Below are 24334 nucleotides of genomic sequence, written 5' to 3'. Positions count from 1 at the left end.
GCCGAAGACAGACGCTTAACGCCTGAGCCACCCAGGCGCCCCACAATTTTTTTTTTTTTAAAGTAATATCGAGACCCAACATAGGGCTCAACTAACAACCCCAAGATCAAGAGTTGCTTGCTCCACAGACTGAGCCAGCCAGGCGCCCCTCAGACAAATTTCTTAGATGTATATTTAGCTTCCCAATGTATGGGTTTTTTTTTTAAAAACTATTTCATAAGTTCCTTGAGGCCATAGAACATGCATATATCTTACAAGTACCCACAAATAAACCTGTGTACGTTGTCTGTCTTATGGTGATTGGTATAGTGCGCCAGATTGATTTTTCTAATTCTTAAGCCTATCTTGATTGGTCGAATTGTTAGAAACGGTAGGTCTGAGCCTCCGTCTACCCAGTCACAGGCTGAGTTGGTGGCTGTCAACCTACTGATGGGTCAGGATAGTAAGGCCAGTGGGATAGGATGGTCAGATAGTGGGTGGTAGTGGCCTGTCCCTTTTAGGTCTCCTTTCTAGTCAGGCTTCATCCATCCTGAGGGCTAACCTCTCTACCTTTCCCCACCTAGGACCCTCAGGGGCGGCACGTGAAAACCTATGAGGTGTCTCTCCGTGAGAAGGAGTTCAATAAGGGCCCTTGGAAACAGGAAAACGTAGAAGCTGAAGCTTCCATGGTGATCGCAGGTTGGTTGGGGTTTTGGATATATCCCCCAACCCCAGGTTGGGGCCTGTTCCTTACTCTCGTTCCTACCTCGCCTTTGCTCCTTCATTTCAGTGCTCAGGTGCTGTTATACCCACTCATTACCCGGCAGCCTGGGGTCTCCTCTGTTTCTGAATGTGCCTTCCTTTGCTTTCCCATTTCTGTCTTTGGGATTGTCTCTTTTTCTTTGCTCCTTTGAAAAGGTTTAGCTTTCTTTTATCTTAAGGTAGAGGGGTTATTTATGAACTGAGATTGATTTGCAAAGTGACATGCAGAAATTACTCTCATTTCATTGTTGGGCATAACATTTATTTATTTATTGGTGGGGGGGGCAATAACATTTAAAAACTGTGAGGGATCTTTAGAGCTTACCTAATCTGTTTCACAGATGAGGAAACCTGGCCCCAGGGGCTTGCCCATGCCTGTGCCGCACTGACAAAGCCTTGGCCTGACTCCAGGCCTCTTTGCTCCCTCTCCTGTATCCTCCCCCATGACATTATGTTGTGTGTCTCATCTAGGAGAGAAATCTAAAACTCTCAAGTGAGAATTGGCTTTTCTTTTTTTTTTTTTAAGATTTTTTTTTTTTTTTAAATTTATTTATTTGAGAGAGAGACCGTGAGAGAGAGCATGAGCGAGGAGAAGGTCAGAGAGAGAAGCAGACTCCCCATGGAGCTGGGAGCCCGATGCGGGACTCGATCCCGGGACTCCCAGGATCATGACCTGAGCCGAAGGCAGTCGTCCAACCAACTGAGCCACCCAGGCGTCCCGAGAATTGGCTTTTCTAAATGGTGGCCCCAATCATGGGGAAATTAAACTAAGGAACAAGGCATGGGGGAAGCTTTGAGTTAGAAAGGACCAAAGTTTAGGAGAGAAAAGGGGAGGAATGCAGGCAGAAGAACACAGAGAGATCTCCCCACCCCTAGAAACTGAGAAATACCAAAAGAGTGACACTAAAAACATCACCCAGGTTAGAAAATGCCAGCCTGAAATTTCTCCAAAGGCAATCTCAGTTAAAGGCTATCATGTTCCCTGGATTTTGATGTCTTTTTTAAAAAGAATGATTATCTTAAGGTTTGCCTCAGAGTTGGCTGGATCGGTGCCCTTGCTGCTGCAGGGCTTGGCAGGTCCAAAGTGCCGAGCATTCTAACGCTGCCCTCCCTCCTGCAGTCCCAGAGCCCTTCGGAGGGGCCATCATCATTGGACAGGAGTCCATCACCTACCACAATGGAGACAAATACCTGGCGATTGCCCCTCCTATCATCAAGGTGAGCAGCGGTCTTCCACCTTCCTATTTTTCGCTCTTGTTCTTCCCCTGCTCCTCTCTCTCCCCCCGTTTGTCAAAGGGACAGTAACGTCTACAGATGTCTGTCATACCGTTTGCTGTGTGTGTGAGAGACTGTGGTGGTCGTTGGGAATACAAGGAGAGACTGGCCTGGTTTTGCTTCCTGAGAGCTTGCTTGCTAACTAAGAGAAAGAAGTCCTAACCCAAGTAGGTTTCCCCTTTCCACCAGCTGGGACAATTTTAAGTAGGGAAGAATTTTGCAAATTTTATTGAATGTTTTCAGAGCTCAGGTCATGTGAAAGATAGCATAGCGATCAGTTGTATAGACTTAAAAAACTAGTCCTAAAAGTTTCAGACCTTAATGTTTCATGTTGTAAGAATCAATACAAAATTCAGTTAAACGGTACATAGCAATGTGGTAGCATTAGCAGGGGGAGGTAATTAGTAGTAGTGAGGAAATAACAAAATCTGTGGGGGCATCCACAGTCCAGTGACTACTAAGAGTGCTTCCTGCTTTCTGTGGATTTCTGTGTTCCAGTGGAATAATACGTGTATAACCATTTAAGGTACATTGAGTTCCTCAGAAGGTTATCTTCAGAAGAAAATGTCCTCATTTTCAGTCACACATGTAGTCCTAAGTGAATTCCTTGCTCCTGAAATGGCTGGGTTTGGTGAAGGGAGTGGTTCACAAGGGTTTGCACTTTGATTATGAGAGACACTTAATCTCTACTAACCATGTCTTCCCTCTTGGTAGCAAAGCACAATTGTGTGTCACAATCGTGTGGACCCCAACGGTTCCCGCTATCTGCTGGGAGACATGGAAGGACGGCTCTTCATGCTGCTTTTGGAGAAGGAGGAACAGATGGATGGCACTGTCACCCTCAAAGATCTCCGTGTGGAGCTCCTCGGAGAGGTAGGGCTTGTCCCTGCTCTGCCACATTCTCCTAGGGGTGGCAGATGTGGGAACGTGACTCACAGTGTGAGCGCCATGAGCTTGGTAGTATTTAGCCCCCAGCAACAGACGGTCAGTCCTGCTGCGGAGGGAGGTTTCTGAATAAGTGACATGTGGGAGAATCTCACAGGCAGGTGGGCACTACTTCAGGCATCAAAAGGAAGAGCTAAAGGATGCCATTCGGAATTAAAGATTAATTTAATGCTGATATTCAGTTCCAGGAAGAGGTTCCCCCAAAAGTTGAAGAATTAGGCAGTGAATTTTATTTTATTTTATTTATTTTATTTTTTTTTAAAGATTTTATTTATTTATTTGACAGAGAGAGATCACAAGTAGATGGAGAGGCAGGCAGAGAGAGAGAGAGAGAGAGAGAAGCAGGCTCCCTGCTGAGGAGAGAGCCGGATGTGGGACTCGATCCCAGGACCCTGAGATCATGACCTGAGCCGAAGGCAGTGGCCCAACCCACTGAGCCACCCAGGTGCCCCTAGGCAGTGAATTTTAGAGGTTGCTAATTTCTCGGAGGAGACTGGAGCCATTGGGGCTAAAATGATCATTTGGAGCAGGCACCTGCGAGATAAAGTGTAGCTTTTTCTGACTGTAAGGATGTGATAGATGGAGTCACAAGCCTCAGACGCTTCGGAACGTTTGCTCAGTGTGACCTGGAGATTTGAAATAGTTGTTTCAGCACTCATGGCTGCAGTGTTCATTTGCCTAGCAGATGTCGAGGACGGGGTTCGACATGTTGGGCTCCCATAGGGTGTTTGTTCTGAGGTCTCTCGTGCCCTTGACTCTCTTCTAGACCTCTATTGCTGAGTGCTTGACATACCTCGATAACGGTGTTGTGTTCGTTGGGTCTCGCCTTGGGGACTCCCAGCTTGTGAAGGTGAGAAGACGCTTTCTTCTTCCTGTGTACTTTACCGCCTTCACTGCTGCTTCATTAGGCTTCTCCTGTGTTGGGAGCATCGCGGAATCTTTAATTCCTCAATGTCCGTACTACTCAGCTTTCTCCTTGGCTGATTTCACGTCCTCCCTGACTAGCTCTTTGTCTTAAAGGTTCATTCAACAGATGTGCCAGGCAGAATGCTGGGTGCAGCAGATACAATTATGAACAAGACCCAGCTGCTACCTTCAAAAAGGTCATAGTCTAGTGTGCCGGACCCCTCTAGAAAACAAAAACTTCCTACCTTCCCTGCAGAAAAATGCATGTGAACATTTTGCATTAATTTCCAAACTGCTGCTTTGAAATCCATTCACAGGACTCACAGATTAGAAATTCCTGACTGATTAGTAGGTCTCCTGTAGGCCAGCTATGTTCCTTACTCAGCAGTTCCCCTCCAGAAGCATGCAGTGGAGCACGAGAAGGGCAGATCTAATAGGACTGAGAGTTTCCTTTGGATGATAACCATCTCTTTAGAGTGGATCTCTTGGGAGCATTCCAGGACTAACTGTGTTTTTCCTCTTAGCTGAATGTTGACAGCAATGAACAAGGCTCCTATGTAGTGGCCATGGAAACCTTCACCAATTTAGGACCCATTGTGGACATGTGCGTGGTGGACCTGGAGAGGCAGGGGCAGGGGCAGGTAAGGAGTTCATCCCAGAAATGAATAGTTGATACACCTGCCCACTCAAAACGTGTCCTTCTAGATTTGCCTGTTTGGAGTGGGGAGTGCCCAGTGAAGACAACTTTCAAGAGCCTCACTCACTAATCCCAGTGATGCAAGGATAACTTCTATTTATCGAGTGTATCTCTTGGTCTGTGGTACAGATCTATCTCATCTGTGGTCACATGAGCACCCTAATTAGATAGGAATTCTTGACCATTTCAAAAGTGAGGAGGCTGGGGACTGGGAAAGATCAAGTACCTTGTCCAAATTTACATAACCTCCAAATCACAGGTGTGCCTGGCTCTAGATCCTGGGCTCTTTCTAGTAAACTAGGTTCTAAGGATGGAAGCCAGCTTGCTAGGAGCAGTGGTAGTTGCTTTTCACTTCTTGAACTAGAACATCCTGCTGCTTCGTAAACTTGGGGACATGGAAATCAGTCTCTGTTAAGTCTGTTTCCTCAAACCTAGCTCCACTGAAAGGGTCCTTGGGATTAGGTATAGCTTAATTATTTCCTGGGCATCGGTATGATGGCCCCGGGCTCTGGAGGGAGGTACTGAGAAACCTTCTCTCTGCTTGCAGCTGGTTACTTGCTCCGGGGCTTTCAAGGAAGGTTCCTTGCGAATCATCCGGAATGGAATTGGAATCCATGAGCATGCCAGCATTGACTTACCAGGCATCAAAGGTAACCTTTTGGTAGACATAGGATGCAAATCTTATTTGAGTAACTTTGGTCTTTGGCCTCATTATGTGTTGTGAAGGCATGTGGGTGGGAGCTAGAGGAAAGGTCACATGAAGAGTAAAAGTCATAATGACAAATAAGGGGTAGAAACTTAAACATATTTAAAAGTACCAAAGTCAACTTGAAAATATGTATTATTGACCAGTCTTGGATAATGGATTAAAGAAATGGAAAGGGAAAGTTTAAATTTAAAAAATTTTAAATTTAAAAATTTAAAATTTTAAAGTTAAATTTAATGTTGTTTTAAAGGAACTGATAGAATTCCTGAGAAAAGAGGAAACTGAGAATATCCTATAAAGGTGTAAGTGTAAAGGTAGTAACTTCTAGAACAGAAATACAAAGCTAAATTCCAGGAGAACTATAATAATCAAAAAGATCAAAGAAAAAAAAAGATCTTAGATAGACTACATAGTGGAAGACTTTTGTGATACGTAAGTAGTAGACGTGACTCAGGATGATGTGGCATCTGCACGAGTGTCTGATATTCTGACATGTTGTATCAGTAAATGTGAATGCGCTGCACTCGCCTGTGATCAGATTGGATCATAAAGCAAAACAATCAGAAAACAAGACAGGAAACAAGACAATCAGAAAAAGATATTTAGACTATCAGGAGATGAGAAGATTGGAATAGATAAGTAGAGGTTTATGAATTAGAAAGGAAGAGCTAAAAGTACAAAATCCAGGAAAGTTGGCTGAAAACTAGACAATGAGAGTTCATTAAGGCAGCAGGATATAAAATTAATTTACTGAAATCAGTAGCATTCATGTGCAAACGCAGTCCATTTGAAGGTATAGTGGAGGGAAGGAGCTATTTATGATAGTAATGAAAAGGCAAAATACCAAAGAATAAACTGTTTTAAAAGATTTTTATTTATTTGTCAGAGAGAGAGAGTGCGCACATGCCACAAAAGCCAGGGAGCGGAGGCAGAGGGAGAAGCAGGGGAGCCTGGTGTGGGGCTTTATCCCAGGAGCGTGACCTGAGCCGGAGACAGACACTTAACCAGCTGAGCCACCCAGGCATCCCAACCGAGGAGTAAATTTAACAAGAAATGTATAAAACCTATACAGGGAAAACTTTGAAGTACTTAAGGATTCAAAGGATAGATTGATCAAATGAAAAACATACCAAGGGTCACGTAAATTAAATTATAAAGCGGTCTCTCTTTGACCAATTTTTTTTTTATAGATTTTATTTATTTCAGAGAGAATGAGAGAAAACACAAGTTGATGGAGGGTCAGAGGGAGAAGCAGACTCCCTGCTTAGTAAGCCTCATGTGAGTCTTGATCCCAGGACCCCAGGATCATGACCCAAGCCAGAGGCAAAGCTTAACCAACTGAGCCACCCAGGCGCCCCTTGACCTGTTTATTTTTGCACTTAATGTGTATCGATAAAAATATCAAGAGGCTTTTTTTCTTGATCTAGATAAGCAAGAGTCCAAATGGAAAAAGGAAGAAGCAAGAAAAGCCAGAAAGACTTAAAAAGGAGCAGCAAGACAGGACTAGCCCTATCAGATATTAAAACATACCATTAAGCCTTAGTAGATAAAAGTGTGGTTTTGGTTCACTAATAGGCAGAGTTCCTTGAGCAGACTAAAAAATCCAGAAATTTAAAAAAAGTCCAGAAGTAGACACAGTTACATGTGGGAATTTAGTGTACAGTGGTGGTGGTGTTTCAGCTCAGTGAGATAAAGATAATTTTTAAAAAATAAATGTTTTAAAAAAAAATTTTTTTAATGTTTTATTTATTCATTTAACAGAGAGGGAGAGTACAAGCAGGGAGAGCAGCAGGCAGAGTGGGAGGGAGAAGCGAGCTCTCTGCTGAGCCAGGAGCTGGATGTGGGACTCGATCCCAGGACCCTGGGATCACGACCTGAGCCGAAGGCAGCCCCTTAATGAACTGAGCCACCCAGGTGTCCCAAAATAAATGGTTTTTAATAAATGTTGTTCCCAGTTATCAACTGGGAAGATACGTTTGGATCCGTACTGTACTTTGTGTACCTCGCTAGAACCCAGATGTAAAAAGGAAGTCATACAAAAGTTGAAAGAAAAGGTTGTCGAATTCCTTTATGATCTTAGAGTGGAGAAGGCCTTTTAAACTGTGACTCAAAGTGTAGAAGCGAAGCGAAAGATTGGTTCATTCAGTGACCGGAAACGCTTCTCCATGGCAAAAACAAAACACTGTAAGCTGTCCTAAGAAATGCAGTCCAAAAACAAAACACTGTAAGCTGTCCTAAGAAATGCAGTCCAGATAAAAACGTTTGTAGTTCATCTTACAGACAAAGGCTTCATCTCCCTAATTGATTGAAGTACTTTGACAAAGAAGGTCACCAAAATTCTTGCCCCCAGATTGGCAAAGGGCATGTGTGGAAGGGTAACAGGCCTCACTTGTACTAAGGGAGATGCAGATCCAAACTGAAGAGTGATACCATTCTTTACCAGGTGGCCAGAGTCCAAAAGCTTGACAGCAGTGTGTTGGTGAGGCCTGGAGAAAATAAGCGGGCTCGTTGGTAGCATCCGCCAGAACTGCGTCTGCATTTAATTTAATGAGTTCTGGACAGTCCGGATTGTAAGTGTGTCCCACCTAGACCTTCATAAAGACAGCGTGATGTAAAGATAAGGTCATTTTTTGTGGCGTTGTATGCAAAATAGTGAAGGAATGGCCATCAGTGGAGACATAAAACTGGTACATCTGTCATTAAACGCTGTGTAGCTCGAAAACAAGGTACTGTTCCGTTGTGATAAGGGCTTCAGTATAAAATGGAAAAATGTAGCACAGAACGGTATATGATGGGCTGTTTTATATATGTATATATGTGAGTGTGTGTAACTTTTTTTAAATTTTATTTTTATTTTTATTTTAAAAAATATTTATTTATTTGTCAGAGAGAGAGAGAGAGAGAGCGCACACACGCGTACACACACGCAAGCAGGCAGAGACAGAGAGACAAGCAGGCCCCCTGCCAAGCAAGGAGCCCTATGTGGGACTCAGTCCCAGGACCCTGGGATCATGACCTGAGCCGAAGGCAGTGGCTTAACCAACTGAGCCACTCAGTTGTCCCTATTTTTACTATTTTTTTTTTTTAAGATTTTATTTGAGAGAGACAGCGAGAGAGAGAATACAAGCAGGGCAGGGGGAGTGGGAGAGGGAAAAGCAGGCTTCCCGCAGAGCAGGGAGCCCGATGATGTGGGGCTTGATCCCAGGACCCTGGGATCATGACCCAAGTTGAATACAGGTGCTAACGACTGAGCCACCCAGGTGCCCCTAAATTTTATTTTATTTATTTATTAAAGATTTTATTTATTTATTTATTTTTTTTTAAATTTTTTTTTTTTAAGATTTTATTTATTTATTTGACAGAGAGAAATCACAAGTAAGCAGAGAGGCAGGCAGAGAGAGAGGAGGAAGCAGGCTCCCTGCTGAGCAGAAAGCCCGATGCGGGGCTCGAACCCAGGACCTGGGATCACGACCTGAGCTGAAGGCAGCGGCTTAACCCACTGAGCCACCCAGGCGCCCCTTTATTTATTTATTTGACAGAAATCACAAGTAAGCAGAGAGGCAGGCAGGGAGAGGGGGAAGCAGGCTCCCTGCTGAGGCTGTAACCCACTGAGCCACCCAGGTGCCCCCTTAAATTTTATTTTATTTTATTTATTTTTTTTTTCAAAGATTTTTTTTAAATTTATTTGACAGACAGATTACAAGTAGGCAGAGAGGCAGGCAGAGAGAGGAGGAGGAGGCAGGCTCCCCGCTGAGCAGAGAGCCCGATGCGGGACTCGATCCCAGGACCCTGAGATCATGACCCGAGCCGAAGGCAGAGGCTTTAACCACTGAGCCACCCAGGCGCCCTTAAATTTTATTTTTAAATGATCTGTATATCCAGTGCAGGGCTCAAATCCACGACCCTGAGATCAAGAGTCGCACACTCCACCAACTTAGCCAGCCAGGCACCCCTATATTTGTACCTCCTTATAAAACAGTGACTACCAAATTCCTAAAATTAAAAAAAAATTTTTTTTCAAGAATGAACAGAAGACTATTGATTTATTTGGGGGGATGGGTTTCAGGGAGAGGTATAGGAGTGAAACTTCTGTGTACACATTTTAAAGATAAATTTTGATTTTAAGGGGCGCCTGGGTGGCTCAGTGGGTTAAGGCTCTGCCTTTGACTCTGGTCATGATCCCAGGGTTCTGGGATCGAGCTCCGCATCGGGCTCTCTGCTCAGCGGGAAGCCTGCTTCCTCCTCTCTCTCTGCCTGCCTCTCTGCCTACTTGTGATCTCTATCAAATAAATAAATAAAATCTTTAAAAAAAATTTTTTTTTAATTTTGAGTCATAGAAATGTGTCATCCTGTCCAAAACCGAAGGAAGAACTTTAAAATATTAGGTTCAAAAAGGTTTTTAAAAACAACTTCTTGGGACGCCTGGATGGCTCAGTTGGTTAAGCAGCTGCCTTCGGCTCAGGTCATGATTCCAGCGTCCTGGGATTGAGTCCCGCATCGGGCTCCTTGCTCAGCAGGAGCCTGCTTCTCCCTCTGCCTCTGCCTGCCATTCTGTCTGCCTGTGCTTGCTCTCTCTCCCTCTCTCTCTGACAAATAAATAAAATCTTTAAAAAACAAAAACAAAAACAAAAAAACCCCAACTTCTTCAGGGTCTTAAAGCCAGGAAAGAACAGAGTGGCTGTTCCAGCTTCAGGAGGGACTCCACAAAGTTCCTGCCCCTCCTTGAGGCCAGGCTCCCTTTCCTCAGACATGGGGAGCTGAGTGTCGGGCTGTGCTCTGCATCTTTATCCTTGATCTTTGTTCCAGGTCTGTGGCCGTTGCGGTCTGATCCTAACCGGGAGACTGATGACACTCTGGTGCTCTCTTTTGTGGGCCAGACAAGGTGAGGATGAATCTGGCGACTGAGCCAGGTGCTTCTATGATGGTTATAGGGTGGGGGAGCTGGGCTGGCTGACCCAGGCCTTCCCTTCCCCTGCAGAGTTCTCATGTTAAACGGAGAAGAGGTGGAAGAAACTGAACTGATGGGTTTCGTGGATGATCAGCAGACTTTCTTCTGTGGCAACGTGGCTCACCAGCAACTCATCCAGGTAATAACTCAGAGAGGGGCGTGGCTCACCAGCAACTCATCCAGGTAATAACTCAGAGAGGGGCAAGCCTCATTGACTTGAATTTGCTCTAGAGTGGAGTGTAGAGCCCTGCAGGATTTTACAGAAGTCCATTTTTATGGTTCTAGAAGTAACATCATAGAAAAAAAGTAAAATTACCCAATAACCCACCATTCAGAGAAAACAGCTCCTAACTTTGGAGTTACTCCTTTTAGCTTTATGTTTCTTCTGGAAGTATATGCAGTATTTATTTGCATTCTCTTTTACAGACTAGGCTCATAATTTTTTTATGTTTGGGGGTATCATTTTTGCACTCAGTTGTGCCCCCATTTTCTGAGACATGTGTTTTCCCTTGTTGTACTAATAACATGCCTATTCAGTCCTAGTGCTCCCCTCCCTATATGGCTATTGGCAGTACTTTCCACAGTAATTGTTAGAACCAGACCTCTTACTCTGTTCTGATCTTGTTTTATTTTATTTTATTTTTTTAAAGATTTTATTTATTTGAGAGGGAGAGAGAGAAAATGAGAGGAGAGATGTCAGTGGGAGACGCAGACTCCCTGCTGAGCAGGGAGCCCAATGCGGGACTCGATCCTGGGACTCCAGGATCATGACCTGAGCCCAAGGCAGTCGCTTAACCAACTGAGCCACCCAGGCGCCCCGTGATTTTGTTTTAAATCTATGTGTGTTGTGGGGTCAGATATCCCTTTGGCCCGTGTTAGCCTGAGTCCGATTTCTGAGCACCTGCCCACCCCCTGGTAGTTTTTAGTTCAGAGTGACCCCTGGCGTCTTCACTTTTTGCACATCCTCTTCAGCCTTTGGAACTTTCCCGAACTGTGGCCAGAGTCCGTGTTCACCAGTGTCGGGTATAGCACTTGTGTGCCTGAGGATTAGTGAGTCCTCTCCCTCTTTTTATCCACTTGGGATTTCCTTGTGGCCAGTAGGCAGTAGTGGATTTGGTGAAGGCCAGAGGGAAAGTTCTTTTGGTTTGTGGACCAAGTGTGGGAGGTACCCAGATACTGATTCATTGCATTGTGAGTTTTTTCTAACTAGTGGCCTGAAGACTGAAGACCAGCTCATGTATCTGTTATTAAAGGGTTTTCCTCTTTAAATAGGAGCTCAGCTTTGATAGGTTAAGGTGAATTGATGCGAACATTAGTGTCATCAACCTGCTTTTTGTTTTATTTCAGTGATGAAATAGGTTGATTAAGCATGTTTCAAGATAATTTCATAGCCTTTACTAAAGAATTTTATTTTTGGGGTGCCTGGGTGGCTCATTTGCTTGAGTGTTTGCCTTTGGCTCGGGTCAGGATCCCAAGGTGCTGGGGATCGAGCCCCATGTTGTCAGGCTCTCTGCTCCGTGGGGAGTCTGCTTCGCCTTCTCCCTCTGCCTGCCACTCCCCCTGCTTGTTCTCAGTCAGTCTCTCAGTCAAATAAATAAAATCTTGAAAAAAAAAGAATTTTATTTTTTGCAGGAGTTTGGGGAAGAAAATACGTAGAGCAGAGAGGACTTCTGTAGTTAATTTTTAGGGCTTCACTAGGGCAACGTTTACCACCCTCCCACTGGCATATGGATCCCAGCAGGTGCCTGGAGACCTTTCTCTTCTTTTTCTAGATCACTTCAGCGTCTGTAAGGTTGGTCTCTCAGGAACCCAAAGCTCTGGTCAGTGAGTGGAAAGAGCCTCAGGGCAAGAACATCAGTGTGGCCTCCTGCAACAGCAGCCAGGTGGTCGTAGCGGTGGGAAGGGCCCTCTACTACCTGCAGATCCATCCTCAGGAGCTCCGGCAGATCAGGTGTGTGCCTGCCTGCCTGCTCCTTCTCCCCCTTCCCTGTTCTCCGGGCTGCCTTTCATCCTTGGAGTCCTTCCTCTGCCATATTCCTCTTTGTTCAGCCATACAGAGATGGAACATGAAGTGGCCTGCTTGGACATCACCCCACTGGGGGACAGCAATGGGCTGTCCCCTCTTTGTGCCATTGGCCTCTGGACAGACATCTCGGCGCGTATCTTGAAGCTGCCCTCTTTTGAGCTACTGCACAAAGAGATGCTGGGTGGAGGTAGGTGGCTTGTAAGGACCTTTTAAGGGTTGGGGTCAGAGTCGGAGTGTGGAACAAGATCTTAACGTGCCCCTCTCCCACAGAGATCATTCCTCGTTCCATCCTGATGACCACTTTTGAGAGTAGCCACTACCTCCTTTGTGCCTTGGGAGATGGGGCGCTTTTCTACTTCGGGCTCAACATTGAGACAGGTGAGAACCACACTTTGAGTAGAGGGCTCTCGGAGAAACAAGGGGTGTGGAGTTGCTTTAGCCTCGGGGTACCGCATTAAATGAGCATTTTGAATTTTTGAGCTTTGGAACCTTCACAACCCAGCTGTTTGTCCTGTTTCCTTCCTTCCTACTTTCTTCTGATGCCATTCTTTCTGTAGGCCTGTTGAGCGACCGTAAGAAGGTGACCCTGGGCACCCAGCCCACGGTATTGAGGACTTTCCGTTCTCTTTCTACCACCAACGTCTTTGCTTGCTCTGACCGCCCCACTGTCATCTACAGCAGCAACCACAAATTGGTCTTCTCCAATGTCAACCTCAAGGAAGTCAACTACATGTGTCCCCTCAATTCTGATGGCTATCCTGACAGGTGAGCTTCTCTTTCTTTAGCAAGAACCATTGATTGGGGCAGCATGATGTTTCCCTCGCAGCCTTCCCCTCTCACCTTTTCCCAAAGTTGAGTCAGTGTAAAGAGCTGAGATGGAGAGTGGAGAGCACGAGTTCTCCCATCTGGGCTACCATTAGAAACCCTTGGGACGCTTTTTAAAAAGTATGGATTTTTTTAGGGGCGCTTGGGTGGCTCAGTGGGTTAAAGCCTCTGCCTTTGGCTTAGGTCGTGATCCCAGGGTCCTGGGATCGAGTCCCGCATTGGGCTCTCTGCTCAGCGGGGAGCCTGCTTCCCCCTCTCTCTCTCTGCCTGCCGTTCCACCTACTTGTGATCTCTGTCAAATAAAATCTTTAAAAAAAAAAAAATACGGATTTTTTTGAATCCTCCTCTGATTCAGTAGATCTGGCGTTTGGGCTGTAGAATCTGTATTTTCAGGAAAACCTCCCCAGTGACTCAGATGGTTGGTTAGTCAGGTTTCGGAACCCCTGATTTAGAGATCATTCTGTATTCCCCTGGAGCAGGGATTCTCAAAGTATGGTCCCCCGCTAGCACCTAGCTGGGAACTCATTATAAATGAAAACTTTCAGGTCTTGGGTGAGGGAGGGGAGGGTGTGGAATCAGAACCTCTGTTGGGGGAGCAGTCCCCCTAAATGCGCACTCCTCATTGTGATGCAGGTGGTGACTTGAGACTCACTGTTCTAGATTCTAATGCTACGATAAGCATTAAACGGAAAGCAGTTAAAAATCTCACTTAAGGCTCACCCAGACCTGTTAAATAAGATGGGAGGTGGCAGTGGGACCAGGCATTAGGGCCCTTTTTAGCAAGGAGTCGGAAGTTGAGAGCCATTGCCTGGAGGAAGCTAGTGTAATTCTGCCTTGTTTTTCTTCCCCTTATGGAGTTGCCTTGTAGAATCCTTTCCTTCCTTGGGTCTACTCAGTCTAAACCCAGACCCTTCTTTCCAGCCTGGCACTGGCCAACAATAGCACCCTCACCATCGGCACCATTGACGAGATCCAGAAGCTGCATATCCGCACGGTTCCCCTCTATGAGTCTCCCAGGTGAGGGCCAGGGGAGGAGGGCTGCAGAGTGCAGCGATCTGGGTGTGTGTGGGGGTGGTTCCCCTCTCAGACCAGTTCTGAGTGGCATTGTCCACACTTGTTCTCCAGGAAGATCTGCTATCAGGAAGTGTCCCAGTGCTTCGGGGTCCTCTCCAGCCGTATCGAAGTCCAGGACACAAGTGGCGGCACAACAGCCCTGAGGCCCAGTGCCAGCACCCAGGTGAGGGCACAGACGAAGAAAGATGACGTTAGAGCAGGGCTGGCAAACACTCTGGAAAGGTTCATGTGATAGGTATGGCTTTGTCCACTGTATGGGAACAGCTACTCCGATTGGCCATCACAAAAGTGGCTGCAGACAACAGGTAGGATAGTTGGGTTCCAGTCACACTTTATCTGTAAACACAGGAGCTGGAGTTGGGTCCCCTCGTTGGAGGGTTGGGAAGAGTCTGGGATAAGTGTGGCAGTCAGTGAGTCTGCTACTCCGTAGCCTCACAGGATGAAAAATTCTCTTTCATCATCAATTTGGATGCTTTGTAGGGTATGCGTAATGGGTCAGCATAACGTTATAGGTAAGAGGTGGGATTTAGAGTCTGACAGGACTGGCTTCAAGGTTGATTGCTAGCTCTGTGACCTTGGGCAAGTCTACACTTCACGTTCCTCATCTGTGGGATATGGAGGGTGGTAGGGCAGTCTGCAGCCCCATGGAGTAGACTCGATGGAGATAGTAGCCGATCATCTTACCTCACGTGTTCTTTGCTTTTCTTGCTCCCAAACATCTGTGATGGGACTTCTTTCCTTAACCGAGAATGCATAGTCTTTACACTTTCCTTTTTAATTCACGTGCTCCCTGCTCTTCCCATTGAGAGAGGTGGAGTCTCTCCCCTTATCAGGTTGCCTTAGTTCCTCATTCGCTTTGTTTGACTGACTTGGCATCCCTGTTTTAGCGGCCATTAGTAGCCCTTAGATGCTTCTGTTTTGGGCTGCTATGTCAAGTTCATGCAAAAGTTGGCTCCTGGTCCTTAGTCCCCGGGCCCTGTCCTCCAAAGCTCTCTGTTCTCTAGGCTTTCCTTGAGCCGCCAGCCTTGAGTTTTCCTCATTCGGACTCAGCTTCTGTCCCGCATTCCTGGTGGCCCCTTCACCCAGATGCTCCCCGCACCTGGTGTGCCTCTGAGCGGGGCTGTGTGTGTTCTCTGCTCAGGCCCTGTCCAGCAGCGTCAGTTCCAGCAAGCTGTTCTCCAGCAGCACGGCGCCGCACGAGACCTCCTTCGGAGAGGAGGTGGAGGTGCACAACCTCCTCATCATTGACCAGCACACCTTCGAAGGTGCAGACGAGCTCCTTCGTCCTTCCTGAAGTGCCTGTTCTGGGCTCTGATAGATTCCACAGTTGGATAGACCTTGTGACAGACCATCCTAGGCAGAGTCGAAAGGAGGGCGGGACCCCTGGGTTGGCCGGGAGTCCAGGGTGTGGAGTCCTCTCCTGTGGTGTGGGCTGGTGAGGGCCTAACAGGCTGGGGAGGCAGGAACAGCAGGAGCTGGGGCCCCAGCACCACCCATCCCGTGCTTGGGCCCGGGCTAGAGGCACCCCCGGAATTCAGGGTTACGTGTGCATGCAGCTTAACAGCCGGTCATGCCTCTGGCTCTCCTTCCAGTGCTTCATGCCCACCAGTTCCTGCAGAATGAGTATGCCCTCAGCCTGGTCTCCTGCAAGCTGGGCAAAGACCCCAACACATACTTCATCGTGGGCACGGCCATGGTGTATCCCGAAGAGGCGGAGCCCAAGCAGGGTCGCATCGTGGTCTTTCAGTATTCCGATGGTACGTGGGCACCGTCCCGGCTTTGAGAGAACTGGAATTCTGGGAAAGTAACAGACCGTTTTGGCTTCAGAACTTTAGTTAAGCAGCAGAAGAGCCTGGGTGTAACTGCTGTGACGCGAGACTTCCTGTTCCTTCCACTCAAGCTGTGGACGGGCTCAGTGAGTTCGGGAGGAGGGGAGTGAGTAGACACACGAGTAAAATCTGGCTTGTGTTTCTTCCTTTTCTATGCTTTGAAAGGAAGACGATGGGAGAGGTGAACGGTGGGTAAGAGAATCTAGTGGCCAGGATCACAGGAATCTTAGATTGGCTTTCCACTTGGTTGCTCTGCCACGTAGCTCCTCTTTCCAGCTTTAGCACTTCGTGTTCCTGTCTCTTCTCGTTTCCTTGTGCGAGATGGTTCCAAAGACTCGATGTCAGCCCCCAGATCTCAGCTCAGATGGCCAAGATGGAATTTGGTCTCCATCTTGAGAGTTGGATCTGCAGTGTTTCGGGGGAGGCAGACCTTGGACACAGTCTGCAGTGTGGCGCGTTCTGTCAGGGCTCATAGTTGTGGTGGGGGTTAACCGCAGTGGACGCTCTCTACTTCCTGCATTCAGATGCGTGGTTTGGGAGCAGGAATTAGAGCCAGAGGGAAAATCAGGATTCTTTTGATGAGTTGAAGTGTGGGCTCATAAAGGAGACTCCGAGTCTATCTTTCTCTCCTCAGGAAAACTACAGACTGTGGCCGAGAAGGAAGTGAAGGGAGCCGTGTACTCCATGGTGGAATTTAATGGGAAGCTGTTAGCCAGCATCAACAGCACGGTGAGGCCCACGGCACTCGGTATAACAGCCCAGGTTGCACAACATTGTCTAAAGAGCATGTCTCCTTTATGTTTCCTGAGGCCACCTGCATGTCAGATTTTAAGAGTGGCAGAGCGGTGGGAATGGAGGGTGGAGCTGGGAGTCCGGGGAGCTCAGGTTGACCCAGATGTTAGCCTTGGTTACGGGAACCTCCCCTGAGAATCAGACCCTAAGTGCTGTGGGCACTGAGGAGAGGGTGAGGGCCACGGACGGCCCCTTTACTTCCGAATATGTGGTGGTGGGCGACTGATCCGTGTGAAATGAGGTGAGCCAAACCTTGCTATCCCACTTATGTCCCTGAAATACTGGTTCCATAGAGTCTGCTTCTCTGCTGTGACTCCACCTCCCTTGGAAAAAGTTTTTAAAAGTTAGATAGATACGTCTGTGAAGTACAGTGTCTTACAATCCCTCTTGGAGCTCCCCGGTGCATCATGGGATATTCAAGGTGCCAAGAAGTCAGGGAGTGAAAAAACATCAATTAAGTACTTAAAATCGAGGTTTTCCGGTAGTTGTATTTATTCACGACCTATTCGTTGAACGCTTGTGTGCCCGGTGCTGTTAAGATGTTGGTATAGGGGGCGCCTGGGTGGCTCAGTGGGTTAAAGCCTCTGCCTTCGGCTCAGGTCATGATCCCAGGGTCCTGGGATCGAGCTCCGCATTGGGCTCTCTGCTCATCGGGGTGCTTGCTTCCCCATCTCTCCCTCTGCCTCTCTGCCTACTTGTGATCTCTGTCTGTCAAATAAATAAACTTAAAAAAAAAAAAAAGATGTTGGTATAGCAGAGGACAAATATGGACAAAGAAAACAGACTGTTTGCTCCAAGCTTACTACTAGCAAATAGTATATATGTGTTCTCAAGATGGTGAGAAATAAAAATGGGGCAGGGACTGGAGGAGCGTCAGAAGGAGCACAGGGTGGGGATGGCTGTTTTGTCATAGGGTCAGGATTCTTGCTGATATAATGACTTCTGGGCAGGTTCCTGAGGGAGGGGAGGCAGAAGCCATGCCTGTGTCTGGGAGAGACTAAGGGCAAGGAGCCCGAGGTGGGAGTGGACCTGCTGTCTTCGTGGGGGCGAGCTGGAGGGTGCAGGGAGGTCAGTCGAGCAGCCAGGCGACTGAAGACCCCGGGCATTTAAGGACTTTGGTTTTTACTCTGAGGATGATGGAAACTTCTGGAGGGTTTGAGTAAATGTTTGGATGTGATTGGACTTCGGTCTTGGAAAGATCACTTTACACCTTGGAAAAGGCTGGAGGGGCCCAAGGAAAGAGGTGGTGACATCTGTGGGGCTCTGGTGGTCACGCCGACCGCAGTCGCTGGGAGCAGGGAGCCACGGAGGTGAGGTGTGAGGAGGGAAATAACGGGACAGGAGTTTGGTTTGAGCAACAGGAAGGGCAGCGTGACCATTTGCTGATGGGGTAAGACGGAGTAGAGCAGGTTTGGAAGGGAAAGGGAAACGTTTCTTTACTTAAAACACTTGTGACACCGTATGTGTGGGGTTTTATCCCCACACCAACCTGTTTTCCAATCTTGACACCAACTAAGTATGCTCTAGTTTAATTCCGTTCTGACCCCAGCTGCCTGGAGCTCTGAGCAGGTTAAGCGCTTAGTCCCATAGGATTGTCCTCGCCTCAGGCACCATCCCGAGCAGTGGGGGTCCAGGGGTACCCAAGCCTCTGTCCTGCATGGCTACAAAGTTGGCTTCCCACAGCCCCCTCTCAGGTTTGATACCTTCCTGGCACAACTCAACAGAACTCCAGGAAACGTTTACTTACATTTACTGGCTTATCATAACAGATACTGGCGGAGAGCCAGACGAACATTGTGTGAGGGCCACAGGGGTCCTGAGTGCAGGAGCGTCTTTCCTCGTGGAGCGGGTGTCCGCCATCCTCTCAGCGTGTGGGTGTCTTCACCAACCTGAGTGCACTCTGAACCCGGACTTGAGGGATTTTTATGGAGGATCCATCACAGAGGCCTGATAGATCGTTAACCTCATCTCTGGCCTGTGCCTTCCCCAGGGGATGGGGAGGAGCGCCGACAGGTCCAGACTTTTTTTTAAAAAAAGATTTTATTTATTTATTTGACAGAGACAGAAAGAGGGAACAGAAGCAGGGGGAGTGGGAGAGGGAGAAGCAGGCTTTCTGCAGAGCAGGGAGCCCAATGCGGGGCTCAATCCCAGGACCTTGGGATCATGATCTGAGCTGAAAACAGACGCTTAACGACTGAGCTACCCAGGCACCCCGGGTCCAGGCTGATAATTGTGGTGAACAGTCCACATCCTGAACTATCCAGGCACCCCCAAGAGCCAACTCATCAGAACAAAGGACTCCTGCCACCCAGGAAATCCCAGGGGGTTGAGGAGCTCAGTGTAAAATGCTGCTCACACTTAGGAAGTTACAAGGGTTTAGGAACTCTGTGTTAGGGACCAGAGTCAGAGACCAAATGATCATTCCCCAGTGGGGAAACCAGAGGTCTGACTTCGGACATGGGTCAGTTGTTTCGGTAGTGAGGATGAGTGAAGATGTCAGGGTGGACGCTGGATGAGAGGGCTGGAATCCAAGTAAGGGCTGGGCTGGGGATTGGCAGGGTAGCAGTTAAAACCGGGCGTTTAATGCCAACAGTCTGGATGGGTGGCCTTAAGCTCACCCATGCGCTGAGAGCGGGCAGAGGAGGGATGGGAAGGCTGAGCCGTGGGACCCTCGAGCTTTTAAAAGTCACGATGAGTGATGAGGAAGATGGCGCCAAACAGAAGGGTGACGAGTGAAGTAGGAGAGGAACCGAGAGAAAACTTGGGAAAGCTATGGAAAGGAAGCATTTCAGCTGGGGGATTGGGAAGTGGCAAGTGCTGCCCGAAGTCAGGTGATGTGAGAATTAAGGGTCGGGTGCTGGTTTTCGCAACGGAGAAGGTGATGCTGCCTGTGGCCAGAGCTCGTTTGCTTGAATGGTGCAGTGCACCGCTGATACAAGAGGGTTTGATCAGGACTGGGAGGAGAGGCCGCTAGCATTAGAAAGAAAATGCTCTTGAGTTCCGCGATGTCGGAGAAGAGAGGGAGTGACTGGACAGGTCAAGAGAGTTGTTAGCTTCTGAAGCATGGAAATACGGCTGCGTGTTTCTGTGCCGATGAGAGTGGTCCATTAGGAGGTGCTGGAGGCGTGTTGTTGAATCAGACCAGTGGGAGGTGGGACCCAGTACTGCATGTGGGCCTCAGACGGTGGAAGCACTGGAGGTCTCTTGGTTGTGTCCATACTCTGAAGGAGCTGAGAGGAAGGGTGGAAGCAGAGGTAGTAGAGGTTCGAGGAGGTTTGGCTCCTTGTTTCAGGACCTGGAGCGTAACGGACCAGAAAAAGTATCCAGTTATTGGGAAGTCTAAGGAGGTCACTGTCAGGAGTGGTCATGGAGTTCAAGCGCTCCATTGTTTTTCCGCAGCTGTTGTTGAAGACGAGACTCATGCCAGAGTCTGATTACGTCCGGTGAGCAGGATCAAGACAGGGCAATGGGGTTGAGAACCTGTGAGGTTTATGGTGAGGGACCCGCGGCATCTGAGAAATGGTGAAACTGAGGACACCAGATTCTGGAGTTATTTTTAATGACAGGCTCTGAGGGGTGACCACTGGGTGGACAAGATATCACAGGGACAAGGTGGGGGTCAAGGAAGAAGAGAGGTTGGTATTGGGTCTTCTGTGTGAAAGTAGAAGTCACCAAGAATGACAGGAAGGTTGTGTGGAGGAGAGTGGTGGGGTGAGGGTGTGCATGGCCGCTCGGGGCTGGCGGTGCTGGCAGTCTGTGGGGTGAGCTTCGGGACTGCCACGAGGGAGGAGGCAGGGCGGAAGTGAGAAAGGGCCACCAGGAGTCCGTGGAAGGCTGCCTTCACTCTAGTCCCAGCTGTACGGGGACAGTGGCAGGGAGAAGCTGAGAGGGCCTGTGGTCCTTGTGAAAGAGCCACGCTTGAGTTAGAGAATGGGGGTGGCCCAGAGACTGTACTGGGCTGGGGGTGGTGACAGCGGCGGGAGCAGAGCCTGTGTGCAGGAGTTGGAAAGGCTGGGTGCGAGGTTGGGTAGGAGCTGTCTAGGCCATTGCTGTCTATTGGAAACACCGTAGGAGCCGGAGGTGTGATTCTAGACTTTCTTGTTGCCATGTGAATAAAAGAAAGAAGCACATGAGATTGATTTTAGGAATTTATTTATTTATTTAAAAAATATTTTTAAATATTTGATTTATTTTTTGACACAGAGAGATAGCGAGAGAGGGAACACAAGCAGGGGGAGTGGGAGAGGGAGAAGCAGGGTTCCCACTGAACAGGGAGCCCGATGTGGGGGTCAATCCCAGGACCCCGGGATCATGACCTGAGCCGAAGGCAGACGCTTAACAACTGAGCCACCCAGGCACCCTCGGAATGTATTTTATTTTAACCCAATAGAGCTAAACTATTATTTTAACATATGATCGATACAGAAGTTATTAGGAGATGATGTGTAGGTATGTTTCATGCAGACTTCAGAATCTGATTCATGTTTTGCACGCCCAGCATGTCTCAATTTGGGCTAGCCACATTTCAGGTGTGTTTTTTGCTTGCTTTTTTTTTTTTTTTTTTTTTTTAAGAGAGATAGAGTGTGTGCCCATCCGTGCACCAGAGCAGGAAAGGGAAGAGGGAAAGAGAATCCCAAGCATTGTCTGTGCCAAGTGCAGAGCCCGACATGGGGCTCAGTCCCTCAACCCTGAGATTATCACCTGAGCCGAAACCGAGAGCTGGATGCTCAGCTGACTGTGCTAGCCAGACGACCCCACTTTTGTTTATTTTTAAATTTTTTTTGTTTTTAAAGATTTTATTTATTTGGGAGAGAGATCACAAGTAGGCAGAGAGGCAGGCAGAAAGAGGGGGAAGCAGGTTCCCCACTGAGCACAGAGCCTGATGCGGGGCTGGATCCCAGGACCCTGAGATCATGACCTGAGCCGAAGGCGGAGGCTTAACCCACTGAGCCACCCAGGTGCCCCCTTTTTGTTTATTTTTAAGATTTATTCATTTGAGAGAGAGCATGCTTGTGAACTGGGGGAGAGGCAGAGGGAGACAGATGGGGGAGAGTCTCAGGCAGACTTCCCGCTGAGTGCAGAGCCCGACATGACCCCATCCCGTGACCTGAGATCATGATCTGAGTAGAAATCGAGAGTTGGATGCTAAACCGACTGAGCCACCCAGGCACCCCACCTTTTAGGTGTTTTGTAGCCATGTGTGGCTAGTCGCTGCCCTATTAGGCAAAGAGGCATAGAGCCTGTTGGGCTAAGAGTGGGCATCTTGGGTTTTTGGTAGTGTCCTACCTTGGCCTTGACTGTCTCCACAGCAGATGTGGAGGCTGAGAGTCTGGAGTGGAGGGGTAGTGGGTGTAGCCAGTAGCACATGGAACATTTGGCTCCATTTTCACTTCTCTGTTAGGCTGGGCTTAACAAAGATGGGGGCCTCTGGGCACCCTTGACCCGGCCAATGGAGGTGTAGAAGCCAATGTAATTGTCATGCATAAGTCTTGGAGGATGCCCCTTTGGAGTTCGGGTTCTTTCTTTACAGAACCCTGAGAAAATCATGTCTTGATATATTCTGCCCAGGAGTTCTGTGTGTGCAGAAGCCATGGGTGGGACCACTGGGATCCTGAAGGGTCTGCCAGGGCAGGCTTCCCAGGGAGTTGAGTCTGTCTTCCTCTGACTGGATAGCTGTCTGCTGATGTAAAGCATCTTCCTTCGTTTGGAGGTGTGGTCGTAACTGAAGGAACATTGCAGGGGACAAGACAGAAAGGCATGGGGAGGGGGGACCCTTTGGTGGAGTCTGGTGGCCACAGACTCCAGTGCTTGAAGAGTCCTTTAGTTATTTGACAGTGTTTGTGTTGGAATTTCCATTTCATTTTCTCTACCCATTGGGCTCACGTCAGAATGTTCTGGGAGTGCATGCTTTGAGAAGGGCTCAGAAAAGACGGTTCATTGGAAGGTGATTTTGTTCCTTTCTGATCGGGAAACTGGAGGTGGATCTTCTTTTTTTAGAAATATTTCTGTAGGTCAGTTATCACCCTTCAGTCATGAGAAGACCATCTTTCGTCCTGTCCTTAGTATTACATGCATCACTGTTTATTTAGTATTTTTACACTGACTCGTTTTTTTATGTAAAGGGAAACTTTGGTACCAGTTTGATGTTCTTGCTCTATTTTCATATTTCGTAAATATGTAATACCAAAATAATAAATACCCACACCATTACCACAGCAAACGATGTCACACCCCATGCTGCGCTTTTGGAAGTGGTGCTATAGATGGAGGGTGGTGGAGGGGGACATTGGTCAGTGCGAGAGCACTTGAGCCCTTGGATTGAGAGAAATGAGATGTCCTTCGCAGGTGCGGCTTTATGAGTGGACAACAGAAAAGGAGCTTCGCACGGAGTGCAATCACTACAACAACATCATGGCCCTCTACCTGAAGACCAAGGGCGACTTCATCCTGGTGGGCGACCTGATGCGCTCAGTGCTGCTGCTCGCCTACAAGCCCATGGAGGGGAACTTTGAGGAGGTAGTTGGGGGGATGGGGGCAGATGTGGCCCCTGCAAGTGTTTCTTTGGTGGTGAGGGGTAATCAAGCCCAGTGGGGACGGAAGGTTTTTCCCTGGAGTGAACGATATGCGTTGATGAGGTATTTTCAGAGGTCCCCTCCCCACAGCATGAATCTGAGTAGGGCGCCGTTTCTGGGCAGCTGCAACCAAATGGGACGTGCCGGCTGGAGGTTGGGGGTAGAATCCATGTAGAGCGGCAGTTGTGAAACTGGGGCAGTTTCTTCTGCGGGGCAGGATCTTGGCTTCCGGGCGACTGCTGATTATATTTTCTTGTTGTACCTTATCTGTTTTAAGATCGCTCGAGACTTTAATCCTAACTGGATGAGTGCTGTGGAGATCTTGGATGATGATAATTTCCTGGGGGCCGAAAATGCCTTTAACTTGTTTGTGTGTCAGAAGGATAGGTGAGTGCGGGCTTTGGGACTGGTGGGGCGGGGGTGGGGCCCTGGGTCCGGTGATGAGGTCCTCTCTCGGGCGTAGGTGCTCCTCTTCACCAGGGTAGAGTTCTTTCACCAGCGAATCCGAGCCACAACAGTCAGCCCCTCAGACCGGCTCTGCCGCTGTGGGCTCCCCAGGGAGTGGTCCTTGTGGGGGCCTCCTGGTGGGGCCGGGAGGTGCGGGGAGTGAGTGTCTCACACGCCTTTCAGTGCTGCCACCACCGATGAGGAGCGGCAACACCTCCAGGAGGTCGGTCTCTTCCACCTGGGCGAGTTCGTCAATGTCTTTTGTCACGGCTCTCTGGTCATGCAGAACCTGGGCGAGACTTCCACCCCCACGCAGGGCTCGGTGCTCTTTGGCACAGTCAACGGCATGATTGGTAAGGCTGGCCCCTACAGGGCGCCCTCCCCTGCAGGCCGCTGTCCTCAGACCAGCCTTCCGGGGGATGGGAGAGCGGTTCGACACCACCTTGGAGCTCCCTAGCAGAGGCTGCCCCAGCTCGTCCCTCTTCACGCTCCTTTCCCGGGCTGCCCTTGGTAGAAGATGCCTGTTGCGGGCTCCGCGCCCTGCGGCTGTC

General features: G+C 48.3%; 1 protein-coding gene across 1 annotated transcript in view; it reads left to right on the top strand.

Moving 5' to 3' along the window:
• The window catches only part of DDB1 (damage specific DNA binding protein 1), a 32277-nt gene that overhangs the window by 5116 nt on the left and 2827 nt on the right, over positions 1–24334 (top strand). The window contains exons 5-24 of the mRNA XM_047693848.1: positions 564–678; positions 1862–1959; positions 2731–2889; positions 3728–3811; positions 4392–4508; positions 5112–5214; positions 10077–10152; positions 10249–10357; positions 11991–12169; positions 12268–12431; positions 12515–12622; positions 12802–13009; positions 13991–14086; positions 14195–14306; positions 15285–15408; positions 15736–15900; positions 16607–16701; positions 23110–23280; positions 23614–23723; positions 23967–24136. Of these exons, the coding sequence (XP_047549804.1) occupies positions 564–678; positions 1862–1959; positions 2731–2889; positions 3728–3811; positions 4392–4508; positions 5112–5214; positions 10077–10152; positions 10249–10357; positions 11991–12169; positions 12268–12431; positions 12515–12622; positions 12802–13009; positions 13991–14086; positions 14195–14306; positions 15285–15408; positions 15736–15900; positions 16607–16701; positions 23110–23280; positions 23614–23723; positions 23967–24136 (2563 nt within the window). The remainder of the gene's footprint in view (positions 1–563; positions 679–1861; positions 1960–2730; positions 2890–3727; positions 3812–4391; positions 4509–5111; positions 5215–10076; positions 10153–10248; positions 10358–11990; positions 12170–12267; positions 12432–12514; positions 12623–12801; positions 13010–13990; positions 14087–14194; positions 14307–15284; positions 15409–15735; positions 15901–16606; positions 16702–23109; positions 23281–23613; positions 23724–23966; positions 24137–24334) is intronic.

This window comes from Lutra lutra, chromosome 10, assembly GCF_902655055.1.
Source record: "Lutra lutra chromosome 10, mLutLut1.2, whole genome shotgun sequence".
In the NCBI taxonomy this organism is placed as follows: domain Eukaryota; kingdom Metazoa; phylum Chordata; class Mammalia; order Carnivora; family Mustelidae; genus Lutra; species Lutra lutra.
This window is presented reverse-complemented; position numbering and strand designations above follow the sequence as displayed.